Here is a 16,639-nt window from a genome sequence, read left to right on the forward strand (position 1 = left end):
AAAAACAATAGCACTCATTTCCCTTCTGCTTTTCAAAGTCAAGGTCTTTCTACCTACAAGGAGCTTTGTTCACTGGCTAGTGACCTCAATCAGCCAGACCTGGTGTACAAATTCATGAATCTGGCCAACCATCATGCCATGTGGAATTCTCGGAAGGTAATGCTCTGTTTTCGTACAACTTCCATTCCCACTCTGAACTCTGGAAACAACAATCCATGTCTTTATTCCTGGTTATATGTTTTATGAATAACTGCATGTATTAATGCTTTGGTATCAGTCAAAGGCAAATTTAGCAGACTGAGAAAAAAATTTAGGATTACTTGAAATTCCTAAAACAAAACTTTGGTATCAGAATATTTATATAATCCTACATTCCCCTCTGAATCTGACATCCTTTTTTTTTTTTTTTTTGAGTGTGCTTAAAGAACAAATCCTTAATGTGTTTGAACAGTGATAATATTTTGAAAACTGGATGAATTTTTGATTTTTGGATGCTGAGGAAGGTCCTTTGTTATTTAAGGAGGTAGGGTAAAAAATAATCAAGTTGCTAAAAAGCACTGTTGTCAAAAGTATCCCTTCTAAACTCAAGTTTTGATATTGTAAAACAGATGGGAGCTTTAGCAAAGCCAAAATACTGTTGGATCTACTTCCAGGTAGTGGGGACTCTTCACTGGCTTCACAGAAGCATGGAAGAACTTGTTTTGAGTCCCTGACAACACCACTTAGTGCAAAAAACAAGTCCCAGCTTTAGCTCTCATCCAGAGTTTGACAGTTCAGCACCTCTCAAGACCTCCCTCAGCACTGTGACTTCAAAAGCACAGGAGCATAGTTAGGTTCCTGACCTAACTCTGTGGAATTTCTCCAGCCCAGAAGAGTCAAGAAAATCCACTCAGAAGGTGTTGGTTGAGCTTTGGCATTTGAAGAATTTGCAAAATCTTTGAAGTTGAAGGGAAATCTGGAAATCTGTGCTCTAAACCCCCCACAAGAGCTAAACAGAGCATGCCGTTCAGGGCCTTGGAGGCCTTGCTTTTCCTTACACTTTCTTCAACTTCTTGCTTTTCATGGCAGTGGTCCTAACTGAAAATGTGTCTTTATTGCTGTTTTCTAGATTAACCCAAACAACACATCTTGTCCTTTGAAGTCCCTAGTGTGGGGTTTTGACTGGCAGCTTTTGACACTGCAAGTCAGAAAACAGGCGATCATTGCAGATAGTCACTGCACTGCCTTCACTGAGTAATTTTTTCTTGGGCTATCCTGCCAAATCTCGTGGGACCTCACAGGCAAGCATCAGTTCCACTGTATTAGAAGTGACAGTGGAACTGACAGTGTTGGAGAAAGAAAAGGTCATAGAAGAGTGCTGAAGTTTAAAGTAAATATGGACAGATGCAAAATTATAATCCCCACAAATTTCAGGTTTTAGAAATAAGGTGAGGTTATTTTGTTTTTAGTTTTTCAGTTCCTGAGTTACTCTAACTTTTCTAAATCAGCAGAGTTGTGAGGAAGCAGAGGCCCACCCTCAGCAGTTTAGCCAAGAGAGAATCTTGTTTTGAAGAACGTATCAAAATCTGCATAGTTTTAATTTACCAGTACTATTTCTGGAAATGAGATCAATTAGTATCTTAAATTTAAGGTTGGAAAAAAGTTTTGAAGTAGTATATTGTCTGCTGAGTGTGAGATTACTGTGTTACTGTGGCAGTGAGGATGGGCTAATTCTAGTACCATTCTAGACCTTCTGATCTGCTCTAAACCTGAGCCATGTCAGTCAACTTTGTCCCTAACTGTGGTGTGCCCATGAGCAATAACTGGGTAAGTGAACAATGTTTCAACAAATACTGTTTTGTTATTATTTCAGGGAGCAGCCTTTGGTTTCAATGTGATAGCTGCCAAGGCCGGAGAGCAGCTGGCTCCATTTTTGCCCCAGCTTCTTCCCCGGCTCTACCGTTACCAGTTTGACCCCAACCTGGGCATTCGGCAGGCAATGACCAGCATTTGGAATGCGTTGGTCACTGACAAGTCGATGGTGAGTGACCAGCAAAGTGTGGCGAGGGGCTTTGCTGCCAGCCAGCAGTGTATTGGAGATCTTCTTGGGACAGATGCATTTTGTGAAAGGAGGGGCAGTACAGAAAGAGGTGAGGTACTGCACTGGAAAGGAGTTTTAAATCCATGGATGAGCTTGGAGCTTGCACAGAGGTTTTGCACTCTCTCATATGTGACAGGATTTTGCTGACCTTGTTTGTGCAGCCAGCATTAAAACTTATGATTTACTTAAAATGGGGTCTTTCCACTTTGATATTGCTTTGATACTGCTTATGATAAGTTTTTCAGGAATCCTTATGGCCTAAGATGCCTTCCTAAAGGAAGAGCATCTAAATATAGTTCCTCACTTTTTAAGTGGGAGAAAGCTTATGGTTGGAGGCTATTCCATCTTTTTGAGAAGTACTCCTCCCAGGTGTATTTCAGGAAAAAGTGGTTTTCATAAGATACCCTTGCTCTGGTTCTGCAAGGCTTGGAATTGGGTTTGCATTGTTTTCTTCTAGGAAACCTGGTCTTAATGTGAAGTCATTCACTCTAATCCCTCATCAAAGCACAACTGCTTCTCAAGTAAATACATGTGTGGTGTTGCATTTTAACAGTTGAGCTGATAAAGGCCATAGAGGACTTTTCTTGTTGCATCTTTCACAATGTTAAGCACTTGAGCCGTGCAGAGAAAGGTGTGTCTAAAGCACAATTGGAGAAAGTTTGCACAGCACTGGCAAGCATTAGTTCATCTGATGTGTCTGAAAGCAGGTTGTATTGTCCAAGAGGACTATTTTTTACAGAGTACTGGAGAAGGATGGATAGCTGCACTTGTTTCATGATTTTTCCTTTTTTTAATTATAGGTTGATAAGTACATGAAGGAAATTCTGGAGGATCTGATCAGTAACCTAACCAGCAATCTTTGGAGGATCAGAGAATCCAGGTATTGCTAGGAAAAGTATTAGATTTGTCTTTGAACTTGGTTCTTTTCTCTTGTTCACCGTAAACTGGTTAACCTGAAGAGGTTGAGGAGGAAAAGAGGACATATCCTTTCATCAGGATACAGCCCAGCCTTGTACTCATACTTCCAAGCCTGCCCTTGGAAGTATGATACAATCTTGAAGCTATTTGTCTGAAATTTCTTTTTGCATGTTGCTTTACACTAAACAACATCTTCTGAGGAATGAGTTTTCTGGTTACTAGTTCTTTCCTATCCTTGAATCTGAAATAATGTTTTCTCTTAGAAAACCTTGTCAATCTGACAGTTATGTACTTGGCAGCAGGATGCCATTTTTAATAAACTGCTTTTTGTTTTTAATGGTTTGTAGCTATGCTGTATTGAAAACCTCCATTTTAATTTCAGTTCCATACTTCATACCATTTTGGTTTCTTCTTATTGTATGCTTAAAGAAGAGAAGACTAAAACAGTTTTGTCACTGGAATGTTTGCAATAGCAGTTTTCACTACAGCAGCATTTTTCACCTCCTGTCACCTGTTTCAGGTTTTACCTGAATGGCTGAGCATTTTTTTCTCTGCCAAAGCAGACATTCTTGTGATAAGAGTGGATTTAGTGTTTGGGGAAAGTAAGGAGTGTGAAACAGTTCTCATTTTTCTAAACTATTTATTTATATTTATAAGGATATCTGAATATATACACTATATCAAGTAAGAACACTGTGTGAAAGAAATAAAATTCCCTGTTTGCAGTTGTCTGGCACTAAACGACTTACTAAGGGGAAGACCTTTGGATGATGTCATAGACAAGCTTCCAGAGATCTGGGAAGTCCTGTTCAGAGTGCAAGATGACATTAAGGTAATGGAACTGAGAACTGAATAGGAATCCTCAACAAACAGTACAGCGATCAAGCTCTGAGGCTGACAAGTGAGCTTGAAGCCAGTGGGAGTTTTGAGTATTAAGCAGACTAGAAATTCATGCTCCTGGAGAGTAAAATTTCCTTGCCATGTTGGAAATTCTCTTCATGTTTGAAGTGTTGGGTTTTGTTCCAGCTGTGCTTAGGCTAGATGATTTGAGATTTTTCCTTGATATAAAAGAATTCCTGAGTAGGTGCTCAACTTTTGAATATAAAAACATTTATTTTGGACTTCTGGTGTGCTGAACTGATAGATACATGGTGATATATGGTGTGCTGAACTTGGATATGTGATGTCAAAGTCTTTGGGTCCTTCCAGGTTTCAACTCTGTCAATGTATTGATTGTACCACATACTCAGATGGACCAAAGCCAGAATTTTTTTTTAACAAAGTTTTAATACTTTCTTCTAAAGATATTGCTACTTTGTATTAAGTATTGGCCATGAGGATAGGCTTGTCTGTTCTAGTGTTAATGCTTGTCAATTAATATTAATCATTCTAGATTAATAAAAATAACAGAAGTAATTGGTGACTTCTTTTCTTAGGAGACTGTGCGAAAGGCGGCAGAACTAGCCCTAAAAACTTTAAGCAAGGTAAAACTCTATAATTTTGTCATGTGCACATGTAGACATGTATGGTTTTGATGTCGGGGTGACCATAGACTGTATTTACTCAGAGGATTTCTAGTGTAACATCCAGTTGAGAAAGACTGAACTGTGAAAGACTGCCCTAGAGAGCAATCATAATAAGCATCATCGCCCCCCTGTACTTTTATTGATGCTAGTGAAGTCCTGCTGCTTGAGGGTAGTGCGATGTTAAGGTCTATGCAATAAAGGAAGGATATAAAACTGTGGGGTTTTCCTCCGATGTTGTTTTTTCCTTACTTGGGGGTGGAATTTAAGTAAACTTACTGTAACTTCAACAGTTTACCAAGACTGACTGATCTAGTTGACAAAGCCTGGTGGTACGTCACTGGTATGAAACGGAGTAACTGTGTATGGACTTCTCTGTGATGCTGTTACTGACAAGATTGTTTGCGTGTAGTACACGCTTGATATGGCGATCCTCTGAAAAAGCCATATGGATGGCAGTGGATCTAAAGTGCTGTGTTTGAAATCAGAGTCTTCATAGTGCGTGGCATTTTAATGCTGCAAGTGAGGATCTAGTTCCAAAACGTTGTTGTGAAAGGTTGTGATTGCAGAATCTGTTCTAATCTGTGACTTGCTGCTCTGCTGTATGGAATGGTTGAGTCCCTGTGGCTGAGATCTCCAGATTCAGGTCAAGGCCTGCTAGGCTCTGAATTGGCCTTTTCTGAAAGTGGATTGTAATTGTTGGCTTAACTGCCTTTTGGAGAGAAGATGAAGGCATAACAGAGCCTGGGCTTGGCCATGAGCAGTTTTTAGTTGCTGTTGGCTTCTTCTGTTTGAAAGAGAAGGTGCTTTAATATAATCTGTGGGGGAGGTTTGTACATGTTTGCAGCACTGATTCTCACCTGTCCCCAGGTCTGTGTGAAAATGTGTGACCCCTCTAAAGGAGCAGCAGGTCAGAAGACAATAGCTGTGTTGCTCCCTTCCCTCCTAGACAAAGGAATAGTAAGCACTGTTGCTGAAGTTCGATCTCTCAGGTTAGTTTTGCACCATGTAAATTCCTGAGGGTTGGGTCTTGACCAAAGACACCAAGCTTATTCACCTGAGTTGCAGAATGTTCTTTGTGTTTGAAGTGCCAAGTTGCTCCCCAAAACAGCTTTCCTGCTGAGTTCTTTTTTCACAGAGTTTAAACAGCAGCCCTGAGAACTCTGCCTGCCTTTTGGGAGTATGTGGCCTCTCCGTGGATGGCCAGATTCAGTTCCCAGCAGGAAGTTCTTTTCTCCCTGTACAAATGGCTGATCCAGAAGCTGTGTGCCATGCTAGAGCTGTCCTTTGGCACTGGCATATTTATTTTGGTTGCAAACAAAAAGTCCCATGGTTCTTCAAAAAGCCATGTCTGATTTCACAAGTTCTTGTGAATATTGACAGTTCACATCCCACAAGTGACTGCATTTGGTCACACTGTTGAAATACGTTTTATGTCTTGTAACAGTTCAGTGTTCCTTGATGTGTAGGGATTTTATATGCTTGTCAATTTGTAACCTTGTTTATTCTTTCCTTTGACTGAGGGACAGAAAAACTGGAAAATTCAGAGTTGAAGGGTAGCTAGCTGGTCTCCACAAAAATAATTCTTAGGAAGGCTAGAAGGCTTCTAACAAAGAATATTTCTTGAACCTTTTTCATTCATTTTGAAGATATAAAACCCCTTTGTCAAAATGCAGCATGAGGGATGTGATCAGTCTGAAACTGACTAGTAAGATTTGAATAGATTATTGTAACTTGTCTTTTCTTGGGCAGAGACAATGAATGTCTCAGGGTGACGTTGCCCACTGCTTGTTTAAAACATGGGGGTGTGTTATTTCTTCCCTTATCTGTCTGCAGTACTGCCTCTTTGCCCATTCCCTTTGTGATTCCAGGGCAAAATTAAACATTCTTGGGCCAAAATATACATAACATCCCTTGGAAGCTCTGGGCTAGGGAATAATTTTGTTTAATCAAAAATTACACATGGTGTTGTTTTAAGGAAGATTTATATTAATACATCTGGATTACAGTAGATCAGAGAGGCTTTTCAGATAATTTTGTGTGTATTGCTGTTGACCTCCCCTTTAATTTTTCCAGCATTAACACTCTTGTGAAGATCAGTAAAAGTGCTGGGACTATGCTGAAACCTCATGCACCAAAACTTATCCCGGCCCTGTTGGAATCCTTGAGTGTGCTGGAGCCTCAAGTCCTCAATTACTTGAGTTTTTCTGCAACAGATCAAGAGAAAGTAAGTGCAGCTATAACAGGGGAAGTATCAACAGAGTGAAGATGATGAAGATGTAATTTTCATTCATTGAAGAGAAAAATAGCAGATTTGGTAGAGAGGCGTTCAAAAAGCAAAGAGAAATAGCTAATAAGTTACTAAAAAGTTTGGTCATGGAATATGGCTGGACAAATGTGGAGTTTTTTGGAAGGATTTGGATTCTTTTTATTCCCTAGACCACTGTATGTTTCCAAAAGTGAAGAGCAATTTTAGTAATCTGTTTTTAAATGTCACTGCTGTTTTTCCTAAGAGATTAACTTCAGTACTTCAAATAACTTCAATTGGAAGGTGTGCTGTAGCACTATGGGCTGGAGGTGGATGTTGTCAGTGTTCTTTAATTGTTGTCAAATAACCATATTAAGCAATCACAGTCTTCTTGAGAAAGTGATTGAAACCCATTGATTAAAAACAAATTTAGCTAATTTCATTGTGATTCAATTAGATTATCCCTTTGCAAATGAAAAGGGAGTGAACAATGTGAACAGTTCAGTGAGAGATTTTATCTCTTTTCCCCACCTTTGTTTTCTCTTCCTCTCTCTCTCTCTCTAGAGCATCCATCTTCCTCTGAAAGGGAAACATTCATAGTCTGTAGGCATAATTGCTTTCTCCATGCATCTGAAATAGATTTTAGTGTAAGGTAGTGAGTTACAGCTGATGTTGTTGTCCTTTCTACTGTTTTCATGTTGTGTTTACACTTGGATTTTTTTGGTGTTTTTCCTGGTTTTTTTTTGTTTGTTTGTTTGGTTTTTTGTTTTTGTTTTTAGACTGCAATGGATAGTGCCCGACTTAGTGCTGTCAAGTCATCTCCCATGATGGAAACCATTAACATGGTAAGTATTGATTTCAGAAGGGTTCCAGTGTAAGGTATGTTGTAGAAGAAGAGGAATTAAAATGGAAGCTTTACAGAATATCTCTACAAGGTTTGTTTTCTTATCACATGTCCGTGTGGCTGGGTGTCCACTTCCTTTTTCATGTACAGACTTCTCATCATGCCACCCGTGCTTTCCTCTCACATCAGTTTTGAATAACTTTGGCTCCATTTGGAGTCAGATGGATTGCTTCTTCATCTAAAGACTTGCCTGCTTTGATGAAGAGGGCATCCTTCAAGTGCTTTTCTTTGGATGGGGCCTCAGCTGACTTTGGGTTATGTTAGCTAGCATGTCTCTTCATCTCTGGCCCACAACTCCAAAACCAGCTTGTCACCTGGGCCTTCAGTTGATGGTAGTCATTGTTGGTAAGGCATAAATGCTGTTCAGCCATTTCCTTGTGGTGCCTTAGATATTCCTATCTGGGCCTTGCCCATACTTTCATGGTGGAGGTGCTTAGAGAAAATGCTGAAATCACTGGAAGCACTGTCAGCAAGTGGTGTTTGGCACCAGAGTTTCCTGCTGCTGGAGGAGGAGTTGCTGATTCCTAGATGCTGTGCTGTAGGAGCTGTCCTGACAGAACTCCTTGTCCTCTGTAGGAACCGGTCCCTTCCCCAAAAAAAAGCACCTCTTTTCTGCTCAGGCATTGCATGACAGGGGCATGTGGGCCAGTAGAGAATGTGAGGGTTGAGCCAGTTTTAGGGCAGTTGTAGCCACCAGAGCAATTTACTGTTTCCTTGACTTCTGGAAAAACAGCAACAGCAAGCCCTCCTGTATGTAACAACATGTGGAGTTGAGTTTTGGTGTCAGGTGAAGTAGTCTCTATAAATAGAGTGTAAAGCAGTTGGGAATGAAAGGTTCCATGTAAAAGTGTACTTGCTGCAACCCTACAGGCTACAGCAGCTGCCGCTGTCCCTCCTCCAGACCATGCCCTACCCAGCCAGCACTGGGGGAGCAGCTGTGGTGCCCTGATCATTGACTGGGATTGTGTAGGGTAGGGAAGAGATAGTAATGGCTTCCCTGGAGTACTGTGAAGATGTCCTGGCTTATGAGCAACCTCCTTTATATTCTGGGGCTGGCTGGGAGATTATATGGATCATTTCCTTCACCATACCAGTGATAGAGGGGGAAGTAACAGTTGATATGACTTTGGAAGCTCAGTTACCTTCATTTACTATGTGATCCTTGAATTTGCTAGAGAATGGATCTCCCCTCTGGAAACAGTGTGTTACATAGAGTGCTGGTAACATGAGGCCCAGTTTTTGATATATTTGGCCCTAGTTTGGATATATTGTTGCTTCGTGGTTTCAGACAGCTGGGGAAATGGTGGGTTTTGTCCTAAGATACAGATGCCTTTGCATCTCATTCTCACTTGTGTGTTAGTTTCAGGCTTCCTGAAGAATGGGAGTGCAGGTGAACATAAGTTCCAGCAAATTATAATTTTAGCAAGGTCAGCTCAACAGAGAAGTGAGACAGGAGAATCTTCATGTGGGCTTTTTCTTATCATTCAGCAAGCTCTTGTGATTCAGATGAGGACCAGCCAGCAGTGCTGAGGTGTATTGCTGCTAGAAATACACCATTTAAGTTACCATCATTACCTTTCTTTTTTTTTTTAACTTTTTTTTCTCTCCTTCCCTGTCTCTTGCCTTTCTCTAGAGCTTGCAGTATTTGGATGTGTCTGTCCTCGGTGAGTTGGTCCCTCGGCTGTGTGAATTGATCAAAAGTGGAGTTGGCCTTGGCACAAAGGTATGTCTGGTTTTAATAGTTCTTTTGGAAATGAAGAAGGGAATATAGAGCAGTGTCAATGTAAATATAGCTCCTTTGACTATATCTTTTAAAGCAACTGCTTGGGTTGATAGATACTGGAGTCATTTGACATCTGAGTCCCACTCCACAGCATCACTCTACTTGTGCTGCCCTAGCCTCCTCTAGTCTACATGGCTGCTGTGCTCTGTGACACATAAGTGCAGAAGGTTGTCCTCGATTGCTGCAAATCTTTTAGGATAATCTATCCTGACTGTGGGTCCTTTTTCACTTCCTATTTCAATTCTTGTCATTCATGTTTTGCGAACTTTTATTGCTCTTGGATTATGAGAATAGAGGTCAGTGGGTGTAGATCATGTCTTAAAAGAGCAGGTAGCAAGTATTAACAATAATAACCACAGCAAGTATTAACAGTAATAACCAGTGGCAAATACTATTTTATCTTACCTTTGTTTTCCCTTGCAATCTTCCAGGGGGGCTGTGCCAGTGTAATTGTGTCATTAACCACACAGTGCCCTCAAGACTTAACACCTTATTCAGGTAAGGTTTGTCTCTTAGTGTCAGGATTTAAAGAGACTTTTTGTTGCTGTGGTGTTTCTTCCCTTGAGTTTAATACAGGAATGATGGTTGCATGTTTATTTTTATCGGAGAGCTGTTTGAAGTTACCTTTTTTGTTTGAGATTGGCATGCTTAGAGTAGGTTCAGTACTCCACCAAGCTGGAAGAGGTAGAGGAAGGAGATGAGGGAATTCACTAGCACTGAGTAGGAACAGGGAAAAATATTTCTTGTTTTTCTTGGAGTAGTCTAACAATGCCTGTGTTAGTGCAGCACTGTCACTATGCACTTGTTCTTTCAACTTGAACAATGGCTGGACCAACTTTGCTTCGTTGGATCTCTTCTGATAGTAGAAAGAACCTCACCTTTCTGTTGCAAAATAGAAATGGAGCTGAAAGCATGAAAGCATGGAGTGCTTGCATATAGGAACATTATCAGTCAGGTTGTGCAAAACACTAGCACTAGCTTAAACATAAGGACTTACAGCCTTAATAACCCCACATACATGCAGTGAAGAAAAATGCAGTAATTCAGGCAGTCTAATGAAATGCAGGTTATTGCAATTCTTGCCAGAGGAATAAAACAAAATGCTTTTGATAAAGTAAAGTTTCTTCCAACAGGCAAACTTATGAGTGCTTTACTTAGTGGCCTGACTGATCGCAACAGTGTGGTACAGAAGTCTTTTGCCTTTGCTATGGGGCATCTAGTCAGAGTAAGTTGGGCTTTAAGTTTTATTTTGCTTCTTTATAGGTGGTCTTCTTTGAAGCATTTGAATAATTTGAGTCTCTTCCTTCTTACAGACTTCTCGAGACAGTAGCACTGAGAAGCTGCTGCACAAACTCAGCAGCTGGTACATGGAGAAGGAAGGTGTGTTGCTTTTGAGGTATTCAGTTACAGAATACAGTGCAGAAAAAGTTCCTGGTGACATCAAAAGCTAGTAAAAAAACATTTCTATGTCCTGAAGCTTGGTTTCACTGGCTGAATAATTCCTATACAATGTTACACAACACTTTGCATTACTCTGCTTTCCAAGAGGCAAACCAAGCAGTTAAAATCCTGCTTCCTAGTCATAAGATGCTTGTTTTGCTCTTTCAGAGCCAGTTTACAGAGCAGGCTGTGCTTTAACTGTGCATGCTATGGGACGCTACAGCCCAGATGTACTGAAGAACCATGCCAAGCAGGTGCTGCCATTGGCTTTTCTTGGGATGCATGAAGTTCCTGAAGAAGAGAAAGGAGAGAAAGAGAATTCTACTCTGTGGACTGAAGTTTGGCAGGAAAATGTACCTGGTATGTTGTATTAAGAATAGTAAAGCTTTCTGGAAAGCATGGGACAAGAAATAGCATGCTTTCTGGAATTCCATTTTGAAAATACAGCGTTTTCATGGTAAGAGATTTGGGAAGCTTGTTCCCATTTTATTCCTTGCTCTAGATTTCTTGTATGAGGTTTGCCTTCTCTGGCTATTTAAAATAATTGCAGGGGCATTGATCACAAGGGTGGAGAGACACAGTAGAAGTATTTTAAAATTGTGATACACTGAATGCCACTGTAATATAGCCCTGATGGTGCAGATAACTAGACGTCTTCAGAAATGTTTATGCCAGCCTATAGGGGCTGCTGCACACTTCAAAGTTTCAGGGGCTTTACCCTTTCTGTCTTTTGGAGATCTCTGTGATAATACCTCTGCTTTTAGATTCAATGAATGAATTTGTGCTATGGAAGTGGAGTTCTTTCTACAGATGAAGATCTGGATGCATTATAGTATTGTCTTGCTGACTCTTTCAGATTTCAGATTTGGTTCCTCAGTCACCAGATGATTTTTCTGGAGTCTGAGAAAAGAGCTGAAAAAGGTTCTCTAGTCACCTATTCTTGGAAGAAAAAAAAAAGACATTATATTCCTTAGAAACAGGCTAATACAATGTCTAGTGTCTGCCATATGGAAGGACTGAAATAAGCTCAGTGTCTAAATACTCAACTAACACTGTATTTGGAACCCCTAGAAAAGAACCCATCTTCAACCAGGCTGGGAGGAATTCTACACGCTTTTGCCTGAAGTAGACCTTTCTGATGTATCTCATACCAAAAAAACCCCAAGAGATCTACAATTGGTTGTTTTTTGTTTTTTCCAGGGTAGCACTGGTCTTGTTCACTTGTGGTGGTTTTTATTGTTTGGGTTTTGGGGTTTTTTTTACTTTTTTAGTAAGATCAAAGGTTTGTTTGTTTTGTAGCAGAGTTATAGTTTTCCTCCATTTGATATGCAGGTACTCAGGGTGGGATCAGACTGTATTTGCAGGAGTTGATATCCATCACCCAGAAGGCTCTGCAGTCCCAGTCCTGGAAGATGAAAGCTCAGGGAGCAGCTGCCATGGCATCAATTGCCAAACAGACAGGCTCCCTTGTACCGCCACATCTGGGAATGGTACTTTCTGCGCTGCTGCAAGGCCTGCCAGGGAGAACCTGGACTGGGAAGGTAAAGAGGGAATTGTCACCTCATGGTTTGCTGTGAGCCCAGCAGCATGCAGCCCTTAAGTCAGGAAATGCAATGTTCTCTGCTGCAGAGCAGCCCAATAAGAATGCTGATGCAGGGAGTCTGCCTTCTGTCCTGCATTTAGCAGATACAGAAATGACTGGGAAGATAGGTAGGTGAAATTCAGACTGCTTTAGGAGTTGGGTTCCCACCTAGACTAATTCCACTGCACCATTTCTCGCCTGGAGGGATACTAGCATGTGCTCAGACGTGCTGCACGGCCCCATTTTGCTGCCAGTTTTGTGCAGATTGAAAGTTAAGTCCTCTGCGGAAGGAGTGGCAAGAGATAGACAGACATTGCTTCTATAAACTGGTGTCACGCGCATGTTTCCCCACTGCCCCTTTCAGAAGAACACAAAGGTTTTCCCTGTGCAGTAGGACTGTGTGTTTTGGCTGTGGCACTTCTCAGTGATGTCTCTTCTGTCATTGCAGGAGGAGCTGTTAAAGGCCATTGCCAGTGTTGTTTCTGCGTGCAGGTAAGTGGCTTGAATGAGGTGGTACCCTCAGGATCTGAGATCTCAAAAGGGAAGTTGTTGTACAGTGTTACTGCATATAGGGTACTAAGGAGATATTATAGAAAGTTTGCCATCACCATCCTTATCTCTTATCAGCATGTGAGGAGAATGTGGTGCTTCAGAGAGACCTGCAGAAGTAAATGGTTGATTTAGAGAGGAAGAGGAGGATGTTGAGAGGCCACAATTGCTATGAGGAAAGCAGAGACTAAGGGGGAAGATGGAGACCTTAAATGGGAAAAGGAGGAAGAGGTGGACTAGTGAGGGAGCAAGTACCTTGGAAGCATATGAGAAAAGAAGGGAATAAAACAGGGAGAGCAGACAAAGAGTGAGAAAGAGCACCCCAGTGTAACTTCTGTTACAATTACTGGTAGGTGACTGAGTGCCTAGACACAGGAATTAATTCCTCTCTGGGAACAGTGGATTTTGGGAAGAAATTAACATGATAGTGTCCATGTGCCTTGCATTTCAGTGCAGAGCTGCAGAAGTCAGTGCCAGGTCAGCCCACTATCACAGATGTTGTCCAGGCTCTCCTGAAAGAATGTCGTAAAGAAAACCTGAAGTATAAGATGGTGGCACTGCGCTGTGCAGCTGGGGTGCTGCAGGCAACAAAGGAAGACCGGTTCCAGGAACTTGCTGATATCATCTTCCCCATGATAAAGAAGGTGACAGTTCTTGAGTTTTCTCTCTTTCAAAGCAGAACACCCAAGTGGTGATAGTCCCAGTGATGCTGGCTTCATGCCAGACTTCTGCCCAGAGGGCTGATGATAAGAGGGATTCCCCATACTTGGCCAGATCTTTGGTGGGGCTGAATACCAGACAGTTGCGAGCTCTGGGGTGGTTCTACCTGTGCTGCCCAAATTGTGAATTAGCTCAACTGCTCTTTAGACAGAGTCCTGCCTGTGATGTCCACCACTGCCTTGGTGGACATCCTTGAAAAGTTAATTCCTGACTGCTCTACAGGCAGCAAAAGGCTCCTGGGAAGCTGTGTACTGTGCTTGCGTTTAGTGTCACCAAAGCCTTGCAGCTCTGAGAGTGGGACTGGTGTAGCACAGGCACATGTCTAGGTGCCAGGCCACAGAGCCTGCTGTGCCCCTTTGCAGCTGCTGGCAGTGCCAGAGCTGGCTGTGAGGGCTGGTGTGTGTAGGCTGCACAGGAAGACCGAGATACCCTGCAGGGTGTGCCTAGCCTGCCCTCATCCTTCTGTCAGTCACACCTTCCCCTGTGCCCTCTGCAGAACTCTTTGGAGAGCATGGGAGCAGCTTTTCCAAAGCATAATGAGGAGGATGAGGACATGAGGGAGAAAGAGGTTCAGATGGAGTCCCTGATCTGTGCCTTCGAGACCCTGGGCAAAGCCTGGCCAAGGAGCCTGGAGACACAGCGTAAGTCAGCTGATGACATGCAGAACAAACTATTTTTTATTAAAATTAAAAGCGGAAGGGAAAGACCTGGAGATCACATGCAGAATGAGAAGAGTGCAGGAGAAGATGCAGGATCTCACTGCAGGCAGATTGTGAGGGTCTTCACTGAGATAGCTGCCTCAACTGCTTTTATGCAAAATAACCCATGCTTGGGAAAAATCTTTACTGTTGTCTTAAATTTACTTCACAAAAATGTTCTGAGTTTATAGATCTGCAGGATGACTGAGGTGGCTTGTCTAATGAAGAGAAGCCTAGCTCTGCTGCTCACATTTACAATTGCATCAAAGCTAGTACAAGAATTGGGAATACGTGGAGAGGTTTGGGAAAAGGTTGCTTTTATTAGCATGCCAGAGTGTGTAATGCAGCTGTTTCATCTGCCAGCATTTGTAATGAGTGAGTTGATGTGAAGATATTCAGGGTCACTTGTTTCAGGATGTTGACTTGACTAGCTTGATGTCACTTGTTGAGGAGCACTTTGGAGACAGACAAGTTAGTGTTTCCATCTGCCTTTCCGTGTGGTGACACAGTGATGTCCTTGTTCTCTTCCAGGTTGCTATCGCCAGGAGTTTTGCAAATTAATGTGTGACCGTCTGAAACTCAGCACATGGAAAGTGCAGCTTGGAGTGCTACAAGCCATGAATGCCTACTTTCAAGGGTAATTCTTCTTTCTGCAGTCCACTTCTGTGACTTGTCTTCTCCTCCTTGCTTGAAACTGTTCTATGAATTTGATGACACTGAATTAATGGAGAAGTTGAGCAAACTTCTGTCCCAGTGATGCAGGATGCCTGACTGTTTTTGCATTTGACAGGCTAATGCTGTTTGATGAGGAGCACTCTGACCCTGTGGCTTTGACAGAAATACTGTTGGAAACCTGTTCCTCTATCACCCATTCTTTAGGTAAATGGATTTCTCCTGGTTTGTGATGGATGATGAATTGCTTGTTAATACTGTTGTCCTCTGGGGGTTTATATGGTAGAGGAAATGCAGATAAGCAGAAGTTGTCAGAGCAACTTGCACTGTAGTGATTATTGTGAAATTGCAGTGTTCAAGACGGCAGCGTGCAGGGTGCAGTTCACAGAGAAGTGTGTTCCTCTGGTGCAAGAGAGCTCTGCAAGGGGAGGGAGAAGCAGACAGCAGACCGTGCAACCTCTCAGAACAATCAAGCAATCCTGATTTAATGAAACACAAGCTTTTCTCCTCCACCATTCAGACTTCTTAGATACATAGGCATTATGTATCCAAGATTATAGTATCCAAAAGATACCCCAAATTTTCTCAGATAGCTAGTGCATGAAGCTCTAAGGCTTAGAGGCAGTTTGTGCTCTACTGGAGCAGGGCACCCATATATAAGTGCTGCTTGTGTCATGTTGACAGTCATGGGCCTTTTCGTTGCTTTGGTAGTGTTCCCACTTGTCCTGTGACTGTAACAGTGCCCCATATCTCGTACCTGCTTGTGGTTTTGTTTCAGATGTGCCTAAAGACAGCACTTACTTACATGCTAGCTACCAATTCAGAGACCCCTTTGGAGGAAGTTTCTTTTAGGTATCAGTCCTCATGGAATGAGGACTAGGGTCCTCACCTTAGTAAGATTTTAGCTCAGACACCAAGTAACTTTTTCTTGTGCTTGATGGCTGGCATGGGGTTTATGTACCCTCACTTAATCCTACTTGTTAACATTTGTGTGGTCTCCAACCAGTACAACTCAATAGAACAACACAGAAGTTGTCTGCCATCACCCTGCAGCTGTGGCAGCATTTTGTTCCCCATTGAAATACGTAAGGAACAGTAGCTCTGTGGTACTGGCAGAAGCAATGCACAAGGTTTAGTTGACTTATCAGCCTCCAGTTGTTGACTTTCTGCCATTCAAATGTGCCTAGTGTTCAAGTGGGCACTGCAGACTGACAGCATAAACGAGCTTAGTGAACTGTGTTAGCAAAAGTGGTCTGGAGATCACAGAAATGACTGCTTTTTGTAAGGTTAATGCATTTGGTTCTCAACGTGGTTTTGGGTTTTCTTGTCTATTTCCTTTAAATCTCAGAAAACAAAATCTACACGTCCATAAGAACAGAAGCTTTGTCTGTGATACAACTGCTGCTCACCAGACTACAAGGTGAGACTTTTTACTTGCCACCTGGAAGAGCCACTGCTTGGTAAAGATGGCACCTGACTGGAACTCTGGAGAGATGGCCTTACCTTCTGCTTGCAGCACTGG

The 16,639-nt window shown here is 42.0% G+C and overlaps 1 protein-coding gene across 5 annotated transcripts in view; it reads left to right on the top strand.

Moving 5' to 3' along the window:
* The window catches only part of ECPAS (Ecm29 proteasome adaptor and scaffold), a 58,039-nt gene that overhangs the window by 37,908 nt on the left and 3,492 nt on the right, over positions 1-16,639 (top strand). For all 5 annotated transcript variants that reach the window (XR_005255170.1, XM_038123559.1, XM_038123558.1 and 2 more), the window contains exons 29-48: positions 39-156; positions 1,853-2,020; positions 2,881-2,960; positions 3,725-3,830; positions 4,435-4,482; positions 5,392-5,513; positions 6,598-6,748; positions 7,549-7,614; positions 9,307-9,396; positions 9,888-9,954; positions 10,590-10,681; positions 10,770-10,836; positions 11,065-11,256; positions 12,229-12,437; positions 12,927-12,970; positions 13,479-13,671; positions 14,244-14,388; positions 14,977-15,082; positions 15,236-15,324; positions 16,466-16,537. Coding sequence is in view for 4 of the 5 variants with exons in the window: in XM_038123559.1 (XP_037979487.1) it covers positions 39-156; positions 1,853-2,020; positions 2,881-2,960; positions 3,725-3,830; positions 4,435-4,482; positions 5,392-5,513; positions 6,598-6,748; positions 7,549-7,614; positions 9,307-9,396; positions 9,888-9,954; positions 10,590-10,681; positions 10,770-10,836; positions 11,065-11,256; positions 12,229-12,437; positions 12,927-12,970; positions 13,479-13,671; positions 14,244-14,388; positions 14,977-15,082; positions 15,236-15,324; positions 16,466-16,537 (2,225 nt within the window). In the remaining variant the exon portion in view is untranslated. The remainder of the gene's footprint in view (positions 1-38; positions 157-1,852; positions 2,021-2,880; positions 2,961-3,724; positions 3,831-4,434; positions 4,483-5,391; positions 5,514-6,597; positions 6,749-7,548; positions 7,615-9,306; positions 9,397-9,887; positions 9,955-10,589; positions 10,682-10,769; positions 10,837-11,064; positions 11,257-12,228; positions 12,438-12,926; positions 12,971-13,478; positions 13,672-14,243; positions 14,389-14,976; positions 15,083-15,235; positions 15,325-16,465; positions 16,538-16,639) is intronic.

This window comes from Motacilla alba, chromosome Z (genome assembly GCF_015832195.1).
Source record: "Motacilla alba alba isolate MOTALB_02 chromosome Z, Motacilla_alba_V1.0_pri, whole genome shotgun sequence".
In the NCBI taxonomy this organism is placed as follows: Eukaryota; Metazoa; Chordata; class Aves; order Passeriformes; family Motacillidae; genus Motacilla; species Motacilla alba.